The following is a 17,848-nucleotide window of genomic DNA, read 5'->3' on the forward strand; positions in this document are numbered from 1 at the left end:
CTGTAGCTCTGCTTCGTACCTTTGAACAGTCGTTCAGTTTTTCGCCTCGTTGGAAAATGACCCGAAGTTTCCGCAAACACATCGATCCGCTTACTCGCATCCTTTGGTAATTTGAAGTGTGATAAGCTAGCAGGTGTTTATTTGGCCTGCAATTTTCTTTCTTGGCAAATGTATTCCTTTCTTTCTCTTTCTGTTCCTTACCGGTTCTCGACAACTGCGATCGGGACATCTTGTGTGATGTCTGCCTCGCACACTGAACTGTTTGAGCCTCCCAGATGGAGCGAAAATTGTCTTCGTCTCAGAATCATGTCTCATGTCGTTCAGAGACCCAAGATTAGGATGAGCAGCATTTAAATGCTGTTGCCCATCTGGATACAAAACCGCACTGTCGATTACTTTCTCCTGCTCTACCATTTGCGGCCAATTTCTGACTTTCCTTATACCACTTGCGTGTTTTCTGTGATATCACTTTTGATGACCTGGTACCTTGTGATTCCGAATACGAGCGGTGTACCGAATACCACGAGCATATGGCTCCATCATGCTTGTTTCTTTTCTTTCCAGATCTGGTTGTCAATCCTCCCAGACGGTGTATTCTCGATTCCCCTTTGAATCAGAACTAGTTTCTCTTCTCTACATCATTTCTGAAAATGACATTCATAACGTTTGGCTAGCTGATCTGTTACTTTGGTACCCTTCTATAATTGCACGCTGCTTGCCGTTCCCGCTAGTAGGCCTTAGCTCCCCTCTTCAGGTGAAGTGTGATATTCATTAGCTGTATGATGCAGGATCAAGACTAGATATTTCCTCGCACTGACGGTGCTGTGGATCGCAAGGCTGAAAACAAGCTCGATCTGGCCAACCTGCCCAGAGCTCCATCGCCCATCGCAAACCAATCGGTCTTCCCTGAGCGCAAAGGATGGGTAAGATAATCGGGGAATGCCTGGAGGGTGCCGGGATGAATGGATGATACGAGGCACTAGACTGGAACAGGGGTCGTTTGACTCACTCACTTGGGTCCAAGTATGGGCCGTTTTCTTGCACCATCATTGGTGCGCACTGCGGCTTGAATGATCTGAAGGTAACTTTGATTCGTTTCAACTGGAGGGGCATCCTAGTAGCACATCCCGTCCTCTGATAAGTACTGGCCTACTACTGCATACTAGTACTGCACATATCCTGGTGCCTTCGTCAGAAGACAGAAGTACAGCTGAGCTTCAGAAAAGAGTGCGGCTCAAACTTTCAAGCAGGGCAAGATGAGTGTGCAGAGCTCTTCTTAGACATGATTGAAGTACTGCAAATAGGAAAGAGGCTTGATGTTCTTCTCTTCCCTTGACCCCCTCAACGCAGAGCATGCTTATCGAATTGTAACCAGCCCCGCGAATTACAGTACCAGCGCGGGATGAGACACCTTGAGCTCTTGTGTGATTCCTCCTCCTCATTCTTAGCTTCAACCTGTTCAGCTGGACTTTGGCGCGACCGCCGATGATCACAGTAGAATTCAGCCTCGGACCAGTAACAAAAAGGAAGCGGTTCGCTCGAGTCGCTTACGAGTTCTGAGCCTCTGACTGATCTTTCTTCGGTTCTCTCTTTCTCACATTTCTAATCTGCTTACGCTCCTTTTGCTGATTTGCACTCCGTAGACCTTGACTCTTTCGATTCCTTTGGCCTATATTTTCCACCTCATTACTTCTTTATTCTCCGTCGTGTTGCTACTTTATACCCTTTGAGCTTCTGTTTGTCTCGCCGTTATAATTGGGTTCTCGCAGCATCTCTCGAATCCATGTCACTCCAAGTCAATGACCCACGGTCGCGTGGCCGTTCCAAGTCTCCGAGCGGGCGCATCCGCGATCGTTCCAAATCTCGCGACAGCCGATTACCCTCTGCCGCCCCCGATGCTGCAAGGTCATCGGAGAGAAATTATCTCGTTACCGATGCGAGGGACGACCATCTGCGGTCGAGATCTCGCGGCCCCCGAGACAGTAACTCTTCAATCGCTAGTCATCGAAGCCGTTCTCGATACGATATCTCAGACTCGGGGTCAGAACGGGATAATCGCAAGGACAAATATCTGCGCAGCGAGCGACGTCGCGACCACTACTACCAATCGGACTCGGGAGAAAGCAAAATTGCAAAGCGCGACGACAAAAAGGGCTATGCGCGGTCGCCAAACCTTCGACCAGTGAGGTACGAGAGTCTCTCGGATGACTCCTACTCGGACTCGGGAGATGAGGCGCTGGCCTACGGCGATGTCCCTAGCGATCTGGAGCGTGATTTCTACGGGTACAAAAAGCCAGCACATGCCTCCTCGCCTCGTGTAGATGGTCCAGTCATGTCTGGGGCGCTCAATGGCGCTCCTCCTGTCAAGCAGGATTCGTCTCGTTCCCGTCACGCTTCAGATGAGGATATTCCCGGCCATCATCCCAGTTATGCCAGACCCGGACAGTTCCAGTATGCCGTTCCGTCTCAGTATGGTCAATTCCAGCCTGGCTATCCTTCGATGCCATCTGCGCCGCAGTCCAATTGGGCGCCCATTCCAGAGTGCGAACGACCGGGGTTCGTGCCGCCGTCGTCACAGGCCGAGACGCAATCGATACCAGGAGCATTTCCACAACCTGTGTCGACCTACCCTGAGATGACTGGTGCGCCTACTGCTCCAGTCTTTCCGATGCCTCAATATGCGAATGTGGGGCAGCAGAATCCATACGGGTCCTCCAACGGTCGTCCGCTTTCCGTCTCCAATGCTTATGCTCCGGCCGTCAGCTCTCCGACTCATCAGCGCGCGTTATCAAGCGATGCAAATACGCATCCAGCGTACGCTAATCCTGCGCCTTTTCAATACGCCCATATTGATCCCAATGTGAAATACGGCTCCAAGACTGGCGCAGTGCCGTATAAGTACTCTACGACACCCCAGTTCTCCAAACCGAGTGCAGCCCCGACGGCCGAGCCGCAACATACAAGGGCCAAGTACTCTGCAGCCCCACAATTTCAAAAGCCAGCCGCGGCCACTCGTCAGGAGAATGAACAGCGATTTATCGAGATAACGCCCGGTTATCGGACCGCTGGCCGCCCTGCCAGTCATTCTGTCTCCTCTGCGAACAACCTCTCGGTCGCGGGGGCTGACCCAGATCTTCGACCTGCAAGTCCTCTGCTAGAGCCTTATAAGGGCACATATCAATCCATATCTCCTATGCCGTCGCCGATTGTGATCCCATCCAAGTTCGACGACGATGTCTCTGACCTTGAGCCACTTGACGGGAGCTCTGACGCAGACGGGAGGAGGAAACACTCGCGAAAGAAGTCGAAGGATGAAAGGGATCGCAAAGAGCTGAAACCCGAACGTGCAAAACGCGACAGCAGCCGTGTTCGTCACGGCCGGCATGAATCTCAAGACCAGGCAGTGGTATTGATCTCACCCAGCAGCGCCCGGAAGAAGGTCACATTTTATGACCCCGGTCCGGATGCAATCACCATGCAGGAGGCTTTGTCGCATACCATCAATATCGATACCAAGGCTCTCATTCGTGTGCTGCCTCACCTAACCAGTGAGGAAATGCTAGACTTGCGCAAGGAATACAAGAGTCACGTGAAGCTACAGGGCAAAGGCATCAATATGGCCAAGCATATCCGGCTGAAGCTGGGCAACAGTGCGTTTGGAAAAGTATGCTACGCAACCGCTCTGGGACGCTGGGAGTCGGAAGCGTACTGGGCCAATTGCTACTACCAGTCTAGCACCTCGCGGCGGGAACTCCTCATCGAGTCTCTGATGGGTCGCAGCAACAGCGATATCCGTGAAATCAAGGAATGCTTCCGTGACTCACGGTACTTGGACAGCCTGGAAAAGTGCATGAAAGCGGAACTCAAGGCGGACAAGTTTCGAGTCGCGGTGCTGCTTGCCCTCGAGGAAACACGGCAGAGCGAGCGTGAGCCCGTCGATCCCGATTTGGTCCAGCGCGACGTTCGGGACTTGTACGGGGCACTGATGTCACGGCACGGGGGCGAGACCGCAATGATCTACATTATTGTACGACGGAGCGATGCACACCTGCGGGAGGTGCTCCGCGCTTACGAGAAGATCTACAACCAGAACTTTGCCCGTGCAATGATTGCCAAGTCGCAGAACCTTGTGGTACGTATCTCCACTTTTATTTCTCCGAGTAGTTCTCATGATCTTGTCTAACTTGATTGATGACAGGGTGAAACACTCGCGCATATTCTCAACGGGGCCATCAACCGGCCCATGCGTGATGCTCTGCTGTTGCACCAAGCTCTTCGGGAGACTCGCTCGGGCAAGGAGCGATCCGAACTCCTGATCTCCCGGTTGGTCCGCTTGCACTGGGAGCCACGACACCTGGAACAGGTCAAGAACGAGTATCGTCGGCGTTATGGGGAGCGGCTTGAGGAGGCGATTGCCGAGGAGATCCTGCCGACGCCTGGAGGAAGCGAATGGGGCGAGTTCTGTATTGAGCTGGCGCGCAGCTCGAAGACTCTTACTGGACGGGGGTGATGTCTCTATCATGCTTAACGATTTCGGGTTATGAGTTATGGGTCATGAGTTGCTTGGTTTTACGACACGAAAATGATGTTATCCTCTTGGCGTTGGTTGATTTATGGACCGGACAAAATAAACAGAGAAATCTTCTCTCCAGGGGTTGATGCAAGCTCGACAGGGGTACACTACCTTGTAAACATCCTGAAAGCGAAGAAAAACCGACCCTAGTGACTACGTTGCGGCTTAGTCAAAGTAAGCCTTAACTAGGGGTCGGTCCCTAAATCACATCGAGGAATTACCGCAGGCAAATCTTCAACAGTTCAACTTTCGAAACAGACAGATGCGCGAAAAACTTGTAGTATGTACAGAGTAAGTCTACAAGTTAAATGAGCACTCATTCCACTGATCCTTGGTATGTAGAGTCTCACTCTCATCCCAACAAAATAGCGACGTGATGAATGCAGGCGAGGTATCCTTGTGGTGTGTGGTCCATCAGAGGAGAGATACCTGTAGTCCTCCTACACATAGATTCCGATGGCAGTGCGCTGTAACTATTGAACTTATTTCTTGAGTCAGGAATCTGCGTGTTTGAGTTTTGACCTTGAGATTTGAGATGCATAAGGTGGTATTTTGTAGATAGATTGTCTCCTTGGACAATGCAAGGGGTATAGAGGCGAGAATAATCAGTCAGTAGTTGTACTCTGTACCTGCGTCGAATAGGACTCCTCCACGCTGCTGTGGAACCCTACTTAGAATCCAGATACCTGCTCCAGCTCAGGCCCAAGGGTCTCTTTTCTCCCAGTTACAGACTACAGTACTTAGCCAACTAGTACTCGGCACTCGGCAAATCCAGGTAAAAGAAAATGCAGGCAGTAGTCTTGTGAAAGTGGCAGAAGTTGAGGGCATCTGATCACTTTCGAGCGAGGATCGATTAAAGTAGACTAAGAAAACTGGCAATGTAACGATCCTTAGGACTTGCGGTCTGGCGATCTTGCGGGATTACCCCACACTATCAAGTACTAGTATCAACTTTCTTGAGGGCTGACGGTTGGCTTTCTGCCTTGTCCAAGATCGTTTAACCTTGAGTGATGAGCCTTGATTCCATGTCGAGGTACCTAGCTACTGTCGAGTGTAGGCCATGGATACTTGCAGGCAGGAGAGAACACGGTCACACCGAAAATGCATCCATCAATCCGCGATGTTCCTGGCCTCTCACATGACGGTATCACAAATTCTAGTCACATTGGCAATTTGCAGATCCGCAGGTCTGTAGATGGTGCAACCTATGCTTCGACAACTTTGAGCTGTACCGTGTATTGACTTATCCGAGAGAAATGGCGGTGGTGGTGGATCTGGAGCCAGTGCGGCAGTGCCCTGCGGTGTAGCATGTCACTTTCCAATTTAGGAAATGTTGTGCAATTTCCCGTCTTGTCTTGTTGTCTTCGCCTCAACATACTTTGGACTCTTCTTCTTCCCTCCTCACTCATCTCTTCTTTTCTTGTATTTGCATTCTCCAACTACTCACCCTCAGTCATTAGCTCTTATATTACCCACTCCGACCAATGTCACTCTCTTGATTCGACCTATCTCTATCTCCATCCTGTCTTGGCTGACAGTGCCTGTCGTTACTCCTCCTTCCATGTTGGTAAGCATCTTCTGACTCACGATTTGCCAATAGTCTAGGACCTTATCGGGCTCATACTTAGTCCCATTAGGCTTGCTACCCTATGCTCAGGTGGATCTCCTGAACAAGCACTACCATAAGCTTAGTGCGCCTTTGGCTTCATCAGATCACTATCAGCCTATAGACTGGCCGAGAGCAGAGAGGGGAAACAGCGAGAGAGGAATGAAAGATTAATTATCTGCACATTGCATGGTAAATAGTCCGGTCATCCCCCACATACTTGCCCCTCCCCCTGCCCTTGTTCCTTCATGTCCTTCCCTTGGCCCTATGAGTAGAAGGCCGCATGTGTCTCTCCATGCGGACAATGACAGGTCAGACGACTTTCGGGAAGTCTTCTATCATGCGTGCTTCCATTCCTCAGTCTCTTCTAGACCGCGGCTCGACTGACTGATCTCTAGTCCCTTCTGAGTTTCTCCGTGTCAAGGTTCTTCCCTACGTCTGGTATGTCGATCTTGCCCGACTATAAAATCATCCCTAGCATGCCAGTAAACATTCTCAATTGGAAGTCTTTGCTTATCGTGGCAAAACCGCTGATCTGTCGTTTAGCTTCCAGATCAGAGTCTTCATAAGATCTTGCATGCTTCCTGCTTGATCGTCCGGCAAACATTATCACCATGCAGCTGTTTCCTCTCGGCTTGTTGATCGCCTCCCTGGCTTCTCTAGCAGGAGCAGTGTCAACTTTCTCTCCTGCACGACCTCCTGCACTGCCCCTGGCAGTAAAGTCTCCTTACTTGAGCACATGGCTTTCCGCAGGAAGTGATGGTGGTAACGGTGGCTATTTGGCCGGCGAATGGCCGACTTTTTGGCAGTAAGCGTCCGCTAGTGAACATGTACGCTCTGTTTTGACCTCTTGTCTAACCATATCTCGAAAAAATTGCAGAGGCCAGATCAATGGCTGGGCTGGGCTAATCCGTGTCGATGGTGCTGTCTACACATGGATGGGTTTGCCTGGAACGACAACTGCCAATCAGACTGCATATGAATACACCTCAACGAAGAGCATCTTCACATTTCATGTGGGAGATGCTGTGGAGATGAAAGTGACTTTTTTGTCTCCCATAACCCCAAATGATCTACGTAGGCAATCATTGACATTCTCCTACGTTCACGTTGCGGTTTCGTCAATTGACGGCGACTCCCATGATGTACAGCTCTACTCTGACATTTCTGCCGGTGAGTCTGATTCAGATCTCGGATCTGCAAGTTTTCCTTGACCTAATGAACTCTTAGAATGGGTGTCTGGAGACCGCACTGCTGTTGCGGAGTGGGAGTATGGTGTCACAGACGACGGGGTTGCTTATCACAAGGTCTACCGTCAGACCCAACTGCTTTTCTCGGAAGTCAGAGATCAAGCGGAATGGGGTAACTGGTACTGGGCAACTGAGGATAGTGACAAAGTGACGCACCAGTCAGGGGCTGATGTTGCTGTTCGGGGTGCATTCGCCGCCAATGGAACCTTGGGCGATTCGAAAGACTCGAACTACCGGGCCATCTCGACAAATTGGCCGGTTTTCGGGTTTGCAGTTGATTTGGGATCGGTTACATCGTCCTCAGTCGATACACACTTCACTATTGGGCTGGCCCAAACCGAAGCGATCCAATACAGCAGCCCCAGTGGCATTCGGGCAGAGCCCTCCTTGTGGACAAGCTACTTTGACAACGACTTGGCTGCTGTGAGTGCTCTTGTTATCTGATACATACCCTTGCCGCTAACCGACTGGCCTGTGCGATGTTCCAGCTTGAGTTCTTCCATTACGACTACTCAACAGCAAACGAGCTCTCTTCGGCCTTGGACGAGAGAATTGCGCGGGACTCCGTAGCAGCGGCTGGTCAAGACTACTTGACTATTACCTCTCTCAGTGCTCGTCAAGCATTCGCTGCAACTCAATTGTGCGGTACGCCGCAAAATACATATCTCTTTATGAAGGAGATATCTTCCAACGGCAACATGAACACTGTGGACGTCATTTTCCCTGCTCATCCAGTATTCCTGTACACCAATCCAGAACTGCTCGAGCTTATCATGAAGCCCCATTTTGAAATCCAAGAATCTGGGCAATACCCTAATGCTTATGCGATGCATGACATTGGAAGCCATTATCCCAACGCTACTGGCCATCCTGAAGGCAATGATGAGCCAATGCCGCTGGAGGAATGTGGTAATATGATAATCATGGCTCTGGCGTACGCACTCAAGTCATCCAACACGGATTATCTTCAGGAACACTACGCCTTGTTGGAACAATGGACATCATATCTGGTCGACGAAGCTATCTACCCGGCGAATCAGATATCGACAGACGACTTTGCTGGCTCTTTGGCGTAAGTACTGACCCAAGATTGAACTGTTGACGTGCTCTAAGATCCTTCTATAGCAACCAAACCAACCTGGCTCTGAAGGGGATTATTGGTATTGAAGCCATGGCGGTCATTAGCAAGCTCACCGACCACGCTGATGCAGCTACCAATCACTCCGCTATCGCCCACGATTACATCGATCGGTGGCAAGTACTGGGTATTGCTCATGAGGCGAATCCTCCGCATACCACATTGTCTTACGGCTCAAATGATTCCCACGGTCAGTTCCGTTCCTCTTCTTCCTTTTAGCGGTATTAGTAGCTGATCAATAACAGGTCTCCTGTACAACCTTTACACCGACCGTGAGCTGGGCCTGAACCTGGTGCCCCAGTCTGTTTATGATATGCAGAGCGAGTTCTACCCCACGGTGAAGGAGAAGTACGGAGTGCCGCTGGATACCCGACACCAGTATACTAAAGGTAAATTTCTGTCCTCTCATATACCTTTTTTGCCGCCTTTATTGTGTTTCTACATGTAAGAGATTGTTTAATGATCTGACATGAGCCTTGTAGGTGATTGGGAACTGTTCGCAGCAGCGGTTGCCTCGACGAGTACAAGAGACATGTTCATTCAATTGCTTGCAAATTGGATCAATCAAACACCTACCAACCGCGCTCTTACTGACCTCTACGACACCATCAGCGGAGAGTAAGTTCTTCTTGTTGATTTCCTAATTGCGGGCGCTGCTGACATCTCAGTTATCCTGGAATCACCTTCATTGCGCGGCCTGTGATGGGCGGTGCTTTCGCCTTACTACTTCTGGAGGAGGGTCTTTGATGAGCATTGATACCCCCTGGCTCGTGCCAGTCGTTTGCCTGTCAATTCGACTGAGACACGGGCGGATTGTTCTTCTGTATGAATTTCTGAATGTCTTGGATATGTCTATCATTATACCATCTTTAGACCAAGTATATGTCGCCGAAGGCCGCTGCCTGACATTCAGCACAGCCAGGTTCATAGTGCACATATATAGCCTGTCATGCATGACTGTCGCAAGGTCGCAAATGCTACCTGATTCGCCGTTGATTCCTAGAAGCTGTTTGCAAATGAAGTAGATTCCGACTTGGTGATCACTGTCATCGCGGAAATAAGAATGCCTCATTTTCTCTCTACATGGGATGTATTCCATTTTCCTGTCGTCGTGTCGTTTAATTGGCTGACCAAATTGAATATGACACGATCCACACTTCGAATGGCATGACCAAAATATTCGGCGAGGAATGATTCAGGAGTCGTGGGAGACTTCAAGTGGGTCGGTCCACGTGTCAAAAGAACGGATCAGGTCTACATAGGTCAGTACGGATGAGCACTCTGTCGTCAGGGATATCGACATACTGTAATAGAGAACCATTGCCTCGAGGTGCACATCAATAGCTACTCGCTCGTCGACCGTATGAATGTTCAGACTACCACCCCTGCGAGACGGACTCCAGCGGTAGATGTTCCGCGACAGGGCCCAGTAGAATCTGGTGTCGGTGTTTCCAGTCATGATATCGCCGCTGACCACCACGGTCTTGCCCTGCAAACTGGGGACGGACTCGAAGGAGGTGCGCGCGACACCCGCGAACTGAGCCCAGACGGCGTCGGTGTCGATGTTGGTAGGGCTCACGGGAGCAGGGACAAGAGGCGTGCTGAGGGTCGACAAGGTGAGATGATTATCGACGGCGGGTTCATCGGCGGTGGTGGCTGTTTCTGGAAAGGCAGTCCACGACAGGTTATGCTTGTCGGCGATGGGGGTGATGATGCCGATGGCGCGCTGCTTGATGAGTTCTGGGGTTTGATGGAGGGCGATGCGGTAGTTGACGAGCGCGGAGATCTTCTCGGGCAGAGCGTTGGATTTGATGCCGCCGTTGAAGATGTCGGCTGCCTGCGAGGTTTGCAGGATGTATCGGAACGCGTCGCCGCGGGAGGATGCGAGTTTCTCGGCTAGCGCGACGTGGTCGGATGACTGGAGGCCGGAGGCGAGCCAGGGCTCGACGTGGTTCGGGGAGTAGCGAGCCTGGCATTCGAGCATCCGGCGGGAGGGGTGGTCGTCGGTCAGGACAGGGACGAAGAGGTCCTGTCGCTCGAGCTCGTAGATGATCTCGGCCATGATGCCGATCCCCGTGTGAGGGGGTGGGATGGAGCTGTGGCCGCCGGTGACGTCGAGAGAGAGCACAATGTCGATGCTGCCTTTCTCTCCTACGCCAGGGAGCGCGTAGACCACGTCATCGCCCAAGGTCTCGAGTCCCATGCCGCCCTCGTCGAGGATGAACTCGAAGCTGTCGGGGCCGTACTTTCTTTCGAGCGCAGAGGCGAGCGAGCCAGCACCGAGGAAGCCATGAGATTCCTCGTCGAACCCGAAGGCGAGAACGATGGTGCGTGTTGGCTGCCAGTTCTGCTGGAGCAGATCTTCGATGACGGACAGGAGGCCAATCAAGACGTTCTTGCAGTCGCTAGCTCCTCGGCCCCAGAGCCATTCGCCATCGAAGTGGCCGGCAAAGGGTGGGTAGGTCCAGTCAGAAGGATCATTGATCGGTACAACGTCTTGGTGAGCCATGAATAGAATCGGTTTAAGTGAGTCATCGGTGCCATTGAGGGTGTAGAGCAGGCCGAGTCTGTTGATATGATCCACACGGGCATTCGAATGACTGAGCATCTCGTTTTAGCTGCCTTCGTTTTAATCGGTCAGGAGAGAAGGCCTACATTAGAGGAAAAAGCGATTCCAAGAGCTCTTGGAACTCAACAAAGGGAGCGAATCCCTCGTCAAAGGGGTCCCTCATGTAGTCATTGACCGTGGTGGGAACCTGGACGGCTCTTGAGAGACGGTCGACCTGCTGCAGCCGAAGGTTGTCATCTTGAACATATCGAAGTGCGGAAAGCAGGCCATCCTCAGGCACTTCGACCTTGGGTGCCAAAGGGCAGATGTTGTTGGTGCCGGACCAGGACTTGAGGATCTGCTGCGGAGAAGGAACGCTGAGTGACATAGCCGAGGGTATTCCGAACCCTATGAGGGCCGGGACGACGTGGGCAATCGACCGCATTTTTCTTCAGTTTTCCAGGACCAGACTTGGGTGGAAATCGCAGAATTGCACTGGAAAGGAGAGAAACTCGAACAGCGTTGTTCAAGAGATTTATCTTATCTCTTGGTGCAAGTCCGTACTCCGCAGCTGTTATCAACGGGCCCCTTCTCCGCATGCACTTCCGTCGCTTTGCATCTTCACCATTGTGAGACGTCTATTTCATAGGCCAGTTGACAGATAATGGCGGGTCAGTCCGCTTGCCAATGGATCGCTTTGCCCGACCGGGAAGGTCGTAAGTAGTTGGTCTGCGATGATGAATCTCTAGTGAGAATGATTTGATTGAGCGATGAACCGAAATATTTAGGATGTCAACTGTCCAGGAGATTTTGACTCACCGGCATGTTTAGAAATTACCAGTTTCAACCTCATTGGCGTGGTCGCCTCATGTTAGGTATGAACGACGAGCCCCATGGCAGTATTGATTGCTGAGATTAGCTGCCAGGTCCAGGCAGAAGACAGAGATTCCTCCTTGTTAATAATGCACGGCCGAAACTTTCAGCATAAATTGGAGTAGTAATATGTATCCCTTCCAGAGTGTTTAATTGACGCATGGAGCATAATGATGGCTTGCGTATCGGTGGCTGGGAGATCTCTGCCTGCTGAGCTTACAGACCGGAGTGTTTATTTTCTGGCAAATATCGATACAAGCATTTTATCATCACGAGGCATTGAACCGATGAGCACAGATAGTTGAGAGGTGAATTGGAGGAAGATGGATGGATGACAGACGAGCATAATTTCCTTTTGTGGTCAGGATCAGGTGCAGTCTCGTGACGATGCAGTTGTTCCATCTTCATTCTTCAGCATCTCAAGGCTCTGGTCGAATAAACACGATCCGTTTCGGCAAAGAAACTGTCGAGAGCAAATCAAAGCGATTGATCTAACGATGATCTATCTCAAATCTTCCATCAGACCAAAATTTTCACGAGCGTGATAAAACCCCGGAGCTGCGGCACACAGCCCGAAAAAGAGCAAGCAACATGTCTCAGAAAACAATAGTATGTCGATCCCTGACATCACCAAGGGGAAATAGAACCACTAACTAACGAAATTCGTCGACGCTAAAATCCCCGACCACGGCAAGCAGCCATAACCCATAAGCGATGCGGTTCGAGAAAAAAAAGCGATGAAAAATGCCGCCTCGGGAGCGCAAGGGATCGCCGAAACGCCACCCCAAGGGTTTGGGAACTGTCGATCGAACCAACGAACTCTTTCAGTTTCAGGAACCTGGAGAAATAGAGGGATCCTCGGATCAGCATTCTGCTGCTGTTTCAGTGTGCTGACATTTTGCCTCGAGAAGATAACTATATCTAGTCTACGTGGAGAAAGTGAAACTCGACGCTGGCAGCCCCCCATTTTATTAAATTTGGAGATGGGTCATATTTAAACACAAGGGCATCCTGCTTTCTCTCTACTTATTGATCATTGATCAACCCACTCACTTGTTTTTCCCTACTTTGGTCTTCTGATTGACCGATTCATTCCATCGCTTCGCTTTCTCTCTTTGAATTTATCGCCCGCAAATAGTTAAGAAGCCACTCTTTCCTAAACCATCAACCGAGATGTCTCCAAAGATACTCAGTCTCGCATTCCTCTCGCTTATGACTCTTACTCCCCATGTCTTCGCAATCAAGGATTCATCGGCTTGCTACTCCAGCCCCGGAGATCTGACCCTGGGCGGCTCCTCTCAGTACATGGCCGTCGGCATGTGCGAAGACAAGTGCAAGGAGAACGCCGTCTCCGCCGTCCAGGGAACCGACTGCTACTGCGGCAGCAGTCTCCCCCCATCTTCAGCAAAGGTGTCCAACGACAAATGCAATACTGCTTGTCCGGGATATCCAGCTGACTACTGTACGTGTTCCCGACCACTATTGCTTTGCATACCAAGCAACCAAGCAGACAACTAATCTGTGCGCGAACAGGTGGCGGCTCCAGAACCTGGACAGTCATGTATGACAACCTTCTCCTCGAGGAGGACAGCGAGGATTCCATGTCGACCTCGCTGACGGTCAACCCGACACTTGTGGCCACCATCACCAAGGACAGCGCCAATCCCACCGCCACCATCCCAGCCGAGATCCTGACAGCCCCCTCGGCCACCTTCACGCAGCACCCCGGCGTTGCGCATGGCGTGTCCTCCGGCACGGCGTCCTCGTCTGTAGCCGCTGCTGCGTCAAAGTCGGCAGGCGCTTCCTCGGCCTCTACTTCCGCCTCGTCCAGCGCGCCGTCGGCTTCGCCCTCCGGTAGCGCTGCGGCCGCTGCGACTCTGAGTCGCTCGGTGGGTGCCGCTGGGTCGGTTATGGGGGCGGTGTTCATCCCATTGGTTATGTCTTGGCTCTAAGTGATAACCCGCTTTCGTTCACCACTCTACGATGCTCCGCCTCTACGAATGAACAAATATCCTGTTGCATTGTTAATATGCGAGATGGCCTTGGAATATTACTGCTTACTGTGGGGGGTGCGATGACTGGATATACGTGCTGATCTACTTGGGCCAAAACGCTAATTTGGGTACAAAATCTGAGACAGGATGCTGGTTGTGTTGAATCCTGCAAAAATCCTGCTTTTGAATCGCTGGTCGATCCGATGCTGGACGTCGTTAGCTATGATTTGCGAGGTGGTGCCCTGGGAACTCACCATCAAATGTACAGTCATTAACGACGCATTGAAAAATTAAAAACAGATGTGGCATTAAATAATATAGAGGTTTCTAACCAGTAGCCAATGGTCTAGGATTCAAGGGTATCATAGAGAAGCCAACATCACCCAGACAGAAAAAAGTAAGCCAAAACGCTAACTCAAAACAGGCGGATCACAAGGGATGGATGTAGATGGACTATCGTTTCATGAATCTGCCGATCCTCGCTAAAGCTTCGGTACCTTGACGCCTCTCTTCTCCAGCATGGCATAATCGCTAGCCTTCATAGTTACTGCTTCAAAGTTCTTGGGAAGCCGAAGTCCATCCCTGCATTGAGTGTTAGTGGAAATATCCAAGGCAAGCCTGTCTGGGTGGAAAAGGCGAGGGCGAAAAGAAAAATCAAGTGACAAACTGGGACATACCTAAGAAAAGCGATTTTGAGGTTCCGGGCCCGATCCTTCAGCTGTATTTGATCACGTCCTTCAATCTGAACCTCGCCGTCTTCCGCTGCCTGTGCGTCGTTCTGGCGCATGATCGTTGCCCATTTACAACCGTGCTCCCCAACCAACCGGATCAGCCGGGCATCTTCGGCTGGCGTCCAGCGCTGTCTGCCTTTGGACTGAGACGGTGTAAATGTTCTATTCGAACCAAAATCGCTCGTCTTGGCCCATTGTCTTGACGGTGACCGTTGAGTCTGGGGTGATGTTTCAACCCGGTGGGCGACTGCCCATTGGCCCTGCGCTTCCTCGTTTTGGGTGCTCGCTTCCAGGCCCTGCTGTAACTGTGAGGCAGACTCGTCATGGTCCTCCTCCAACCTCTGGCGCTTGCTCCGTTGCAGCTCTGCCTTTTCTTTACGCTTGCGACTGATGTCAAGAGCAGGACCGTAGCTCGAAAAGTCGTCACTGCTCACGTCTTCGTCATCGGATTCTTGACGTGCTCGCTTTCTCGAGGCGGGCGGGGGTTCACGTCTCCTGGCTGCGCTTAGGAGGTCTGCCTCCTGACTAATGGGAGAAACGCGTTCCGCATTATCCTGACGGTCAATGAAAGCCTGGCGTCTGTCTAGTCGTGCTCGTTGGACTGGCTGTCTAGGAGTCTGGGTTTCTTCCACTGCTCGCAATATGTCCTGAGTTGATGGGACAAAGGACGGTCTGCTCGGAGTACGAGGTCGATGGCCAGAGGAAGGCTCCCGATGATGCTCGCGGGCTATCCTGTTGACAACTGGAGGGCTATGCGATCTTTCCAGTTCAGCACCGACATGATCGCCGATGTTCAGCTGAGAATCATCGACACTGAGATAATGGTCCTCAGGTAGCAGAGTTGGAGAACCTTCCGAAGACGCAGCTATCTCGTCTGGCTCTTCATGTGCCCTCCGGATTGGTTGCGATGGTGCGGGGAGAGTCTGATGACGGAGACGCGAGGCGGGCGACGCGCTCTCGCCGTGCATGACTGGGGCAACAAAGTCTGACTGCCGACGGGCTTCTGAAGCCTCGCGCGAAAGGCGACGGCGCTGCTGCCTTTGCATAAGGCGCTGAATCGACACGGGATTGAGGTAGACCCTTGACAGCCGTCAGCAAGCGAGCTAAGCTCAAAAGATTATCGGGTACCAACGATTTTGAAGACTTTCGTCGCTCCCTACTTTCAGCAGTTGACACTGAGGCTCGTCGGTCTTCTTGAGGAGCGCCCCACACCCGCTCTTCAGCCCGAGGTGGAGCTAATCCTTGCTGTCCATCATCAGGAGCAGCTGTCACTGGCGCTCTTTTTTCAAGTGCGGGAGTGACACTAGGACGGGGAGTGGTAGTTGCACTATGGATGCGGTCAACAGGTTCTTGGTCAGCAAAAAACTCCGTGTGTACTGTCTGTGTGCTTTGCTGCCCTTGCAGCCCTTGGGCGATTTCCTGAATGCGCTTTCGTAACCATTGAACAGCTCGCAAGACGAATCTTTGCCAGCGGTAAGCGCTTTTTAACTCTTTAATATCAAAAGAGTCATCTCCGGTTTCTGATATCAGAACAAGAATCTCGTTATACCGGTCACAAACTGCATCTCTGAACTGCTCCGGGAAATGTCCGTCTGAGCCACGGAATCTACCGAGGTTGAGACCAAGCAGTGGAGCTTCGCTGCTGTCGAAATCATCTTCATCAAAAGCATCAACATCAAAAAAGTGTTGCCTTATAGAAGGCACGGGAAGAAAATCAAGCCTATATTGATCCTCCTCCAGTTTCAGTATCAAGGATTGTGTGCGGATTTCCAGAGCGAGATCGAAAGTGTCTTTGTGAAGAGAGCTCTCGCCAGCAGCTCTCTCATGCCTGTTCTCAGAGAGATCGTTCATGAATGGCAGCGGAAACAAGTTTTCCAAGTTTTTGATTGCTTGTCTTGCAGAGTCCGTGCCAGCATTTGCCAGAAGCACCTCAAGTGCAAAACGCGCGCAATTAGCCTGGTGAAGAATGGGATCTGCGCTCCAATCCCTTCCTACTCGGATGTTCTTCTTTTCCAGAGCCGATGTGAGTAGCTGACTGACATGCTTGACGTCAATGTACGTTTGAGGACCGAACCACTTGGCTTGAACTGCCAGGTTGGACACGGAGTGTCGGAGTCGTTTGCTCTGAGTGCTATTCGGATCCGTGAGCCTCTTAGCTGTATTGATGATGCTGACGGGATCCGCTGAGCCGGGGACGAGATAGTCTAAGACATTCTTGGCTGCTCGCTCAAGGTCTGGCAGTGTCTCCATCATCATATCTGGATCCGGATTGGTGTCCGGCTCCTCAGGCAGGAAGGTAGTACCGGAGATGTTCACTGTATCATCTAGCGACTCCGAAATCACTTGGTCGGCATAGCGATGAACAGATTTGTGAGGCGACTGGAAAGGTGGCTCTTCCACCACGACACCGAGGCCTGTTTTTCAAAGGGCATATAAGAGTCATGACTCAAGATATAGTGGTAATGTGAAGAGAAGGACAAGAACAGTTGAGGCATAAAGACATTGACAAACAGTGACATGTCCACAGAATTAGTCAAAAGAGGATAATAATCGAATGACCAAATAAGGCGAATCAAGCTTTGAGTTTTGCATAATTCAATACACAGGATAAAGAGGAATGCCGTAGGAAATACAGTGACTGACACTCCCTGCTTTCAAGGCTAGGGGGCCACTCAACTTACTGGTTCTGCCTTTGTTTTGCCCCCACCTCTGGGCACCACCCACAGGCGCGCCCGCAGGACCAACATCATCAAATCGACCCGTAGACTCAAGCTCACGACTTCGACTTCTCGTCACTCGTCTCCGTGGTGAATTTGGAATGACGTGCTTCATTGGCGCATTTTCTCCTGTGCTCCCAGTGACCAGAGCACCCTGGGCTGCCAATGCTGAGCGCGACCGTGAACGCGCCATATCTAGTGGGGCGGAAGCTCCTCTAGGCCACTTGAGAGATCCTATTGAGGGATATGAGGATGTGAACAGTCTCTCTTTGGATGGATTTGATGAGAAATGATGTCTTTTTGACGAGACTGCTGTAGATGTGCGATGTACTCATTGAAGTGAGGATGTGGAAGGAAACGGGGCGAGTTAGACAGAATTAGGGTGTCGTAGGGTTATCTAGGGTAAGCGTCATTATGT

General features: G+C 51.2%; 5 protein-coding genes across 5 annotated transcripts; 3 read left to right on the forward strand and 2 right to left on the reverse strand.

The window, feature by feature from the left end:
* Window positions 1–1,783: 1,783 nt before the first annotated feature.
* On the forward strand, window positions 1,784–4,510 carry anxc4 (annexin ANXC4; the record flags this gene model as incomplete). The annotated part of the gene is made up of 2 exons (XM_026756612.1): window positions 1,784–4,132; window positions 4,199–4,510. 2 exons carry the CDS (start codon window positions 1,784–1,786, stop codon window positions 4,508–4,510), a joined length of 2,661 nt encoding a protein of 886 aa, XP_026611799.1.
* A 2,283-nt stretch (window positions 4,511–6,793) lies between these two features.
* gta1 (glutaminase GtaA) lies at window positions 6,794–9,314 on the forward strand (the record flags this gene model as incomplete). The annotated part of the gene is made up of 8 exons (XM_026757163.1): window positions 6,794–6,987; window positions 7,060–7,352; window positions 7,410–7,852; window positions 7,918–8,501; window positions 8,555–8,757; window positions 8,813–8,956; window positions 9,050–9,185; window positions 9,236–9,314. The coding sequence occupies 8 exons, from the start codon at window positions 6,794–6,796 to the stop codon at window positions 9,312–9,314; spliced, it is 2,076 nt and encodes a 691-aa protein (XP_026611800.1).
* Window positions 9,315–9,762: 448 nt separating this feature from the next.
* cps1 (Gly-Xaa carboxypeptidase) lies at window positions 9,763–11,560 on the reverse strand (the record flags this gene model as incomplete). Its single annotated transcript, XM_026757468.1, has 3 exons — window positions 9,763–9,821; window positions 9,873–11,167; window positions 11,223–11,560. 3 exons carry the CDS (start codon window positions 11,558–11,560, stop codon window positions 9,763–9,765), a joined length of 1,692 nt encoding a protein of 563 aa, XP_026611801.1.
* Window positions 11,561–13,161: 1,601 nt separating this feature from the next.
* CDV56_104194 (WSC domain-containing protein) lies at window positions 13,162–13,940 on the forward strand (the record flags this gene model as incomplete). Its single annotated transcript, XM_026757813.1, has 2 exons — window positions 13,162–13,450; window positions 13,522–13,940. The coding sequence occupies 2 exons, from the start codon at window positions 13,162–13,164 to the stop codon at window positions 13,938–13,940; spliced, it is 708 nt and encodes a 235-aa protein (XP_026611802.1).
* A 524-nt stretch (window positions 13,941–14,464) lies between these two features.
* On the reverse strand, window positions 14,465–17,623 carry CDV56_104320 (telomere repeat binding factor family protein; the record flags this gene model as incomplete). Its single annotated transcript, XM_026757939.1, has 4 exons — window positions 14,465–14,564; window positions 14,660–15,793; window positions 15,846–17,127; window positions 17,395–17,623. 4 exons carry the CDS (start codon window positions 17,621–17,623, stop codon window positions 14,465–14,467), a joined length of 2,745 nt encoding a protein of 914 aa, XP_026611803.1.
* Window positions 17,624–17,848: the final 225 nt, after the last annotated feature.

This window comes from Aspergillus thermomutatus (assembly GCF_002237265.1).
Source record: "Aspergillus thermomutatus strain HMR AF 39 chromosome Unknown NODE_205, whole genome shotgun sequence".
NCBI lineage: Eukaryota > Fungi > Ascomycota > Eurotiomycetes > Eurotiales > Aspergillaceae > Aspergillus > Aspergillus thermomutatus.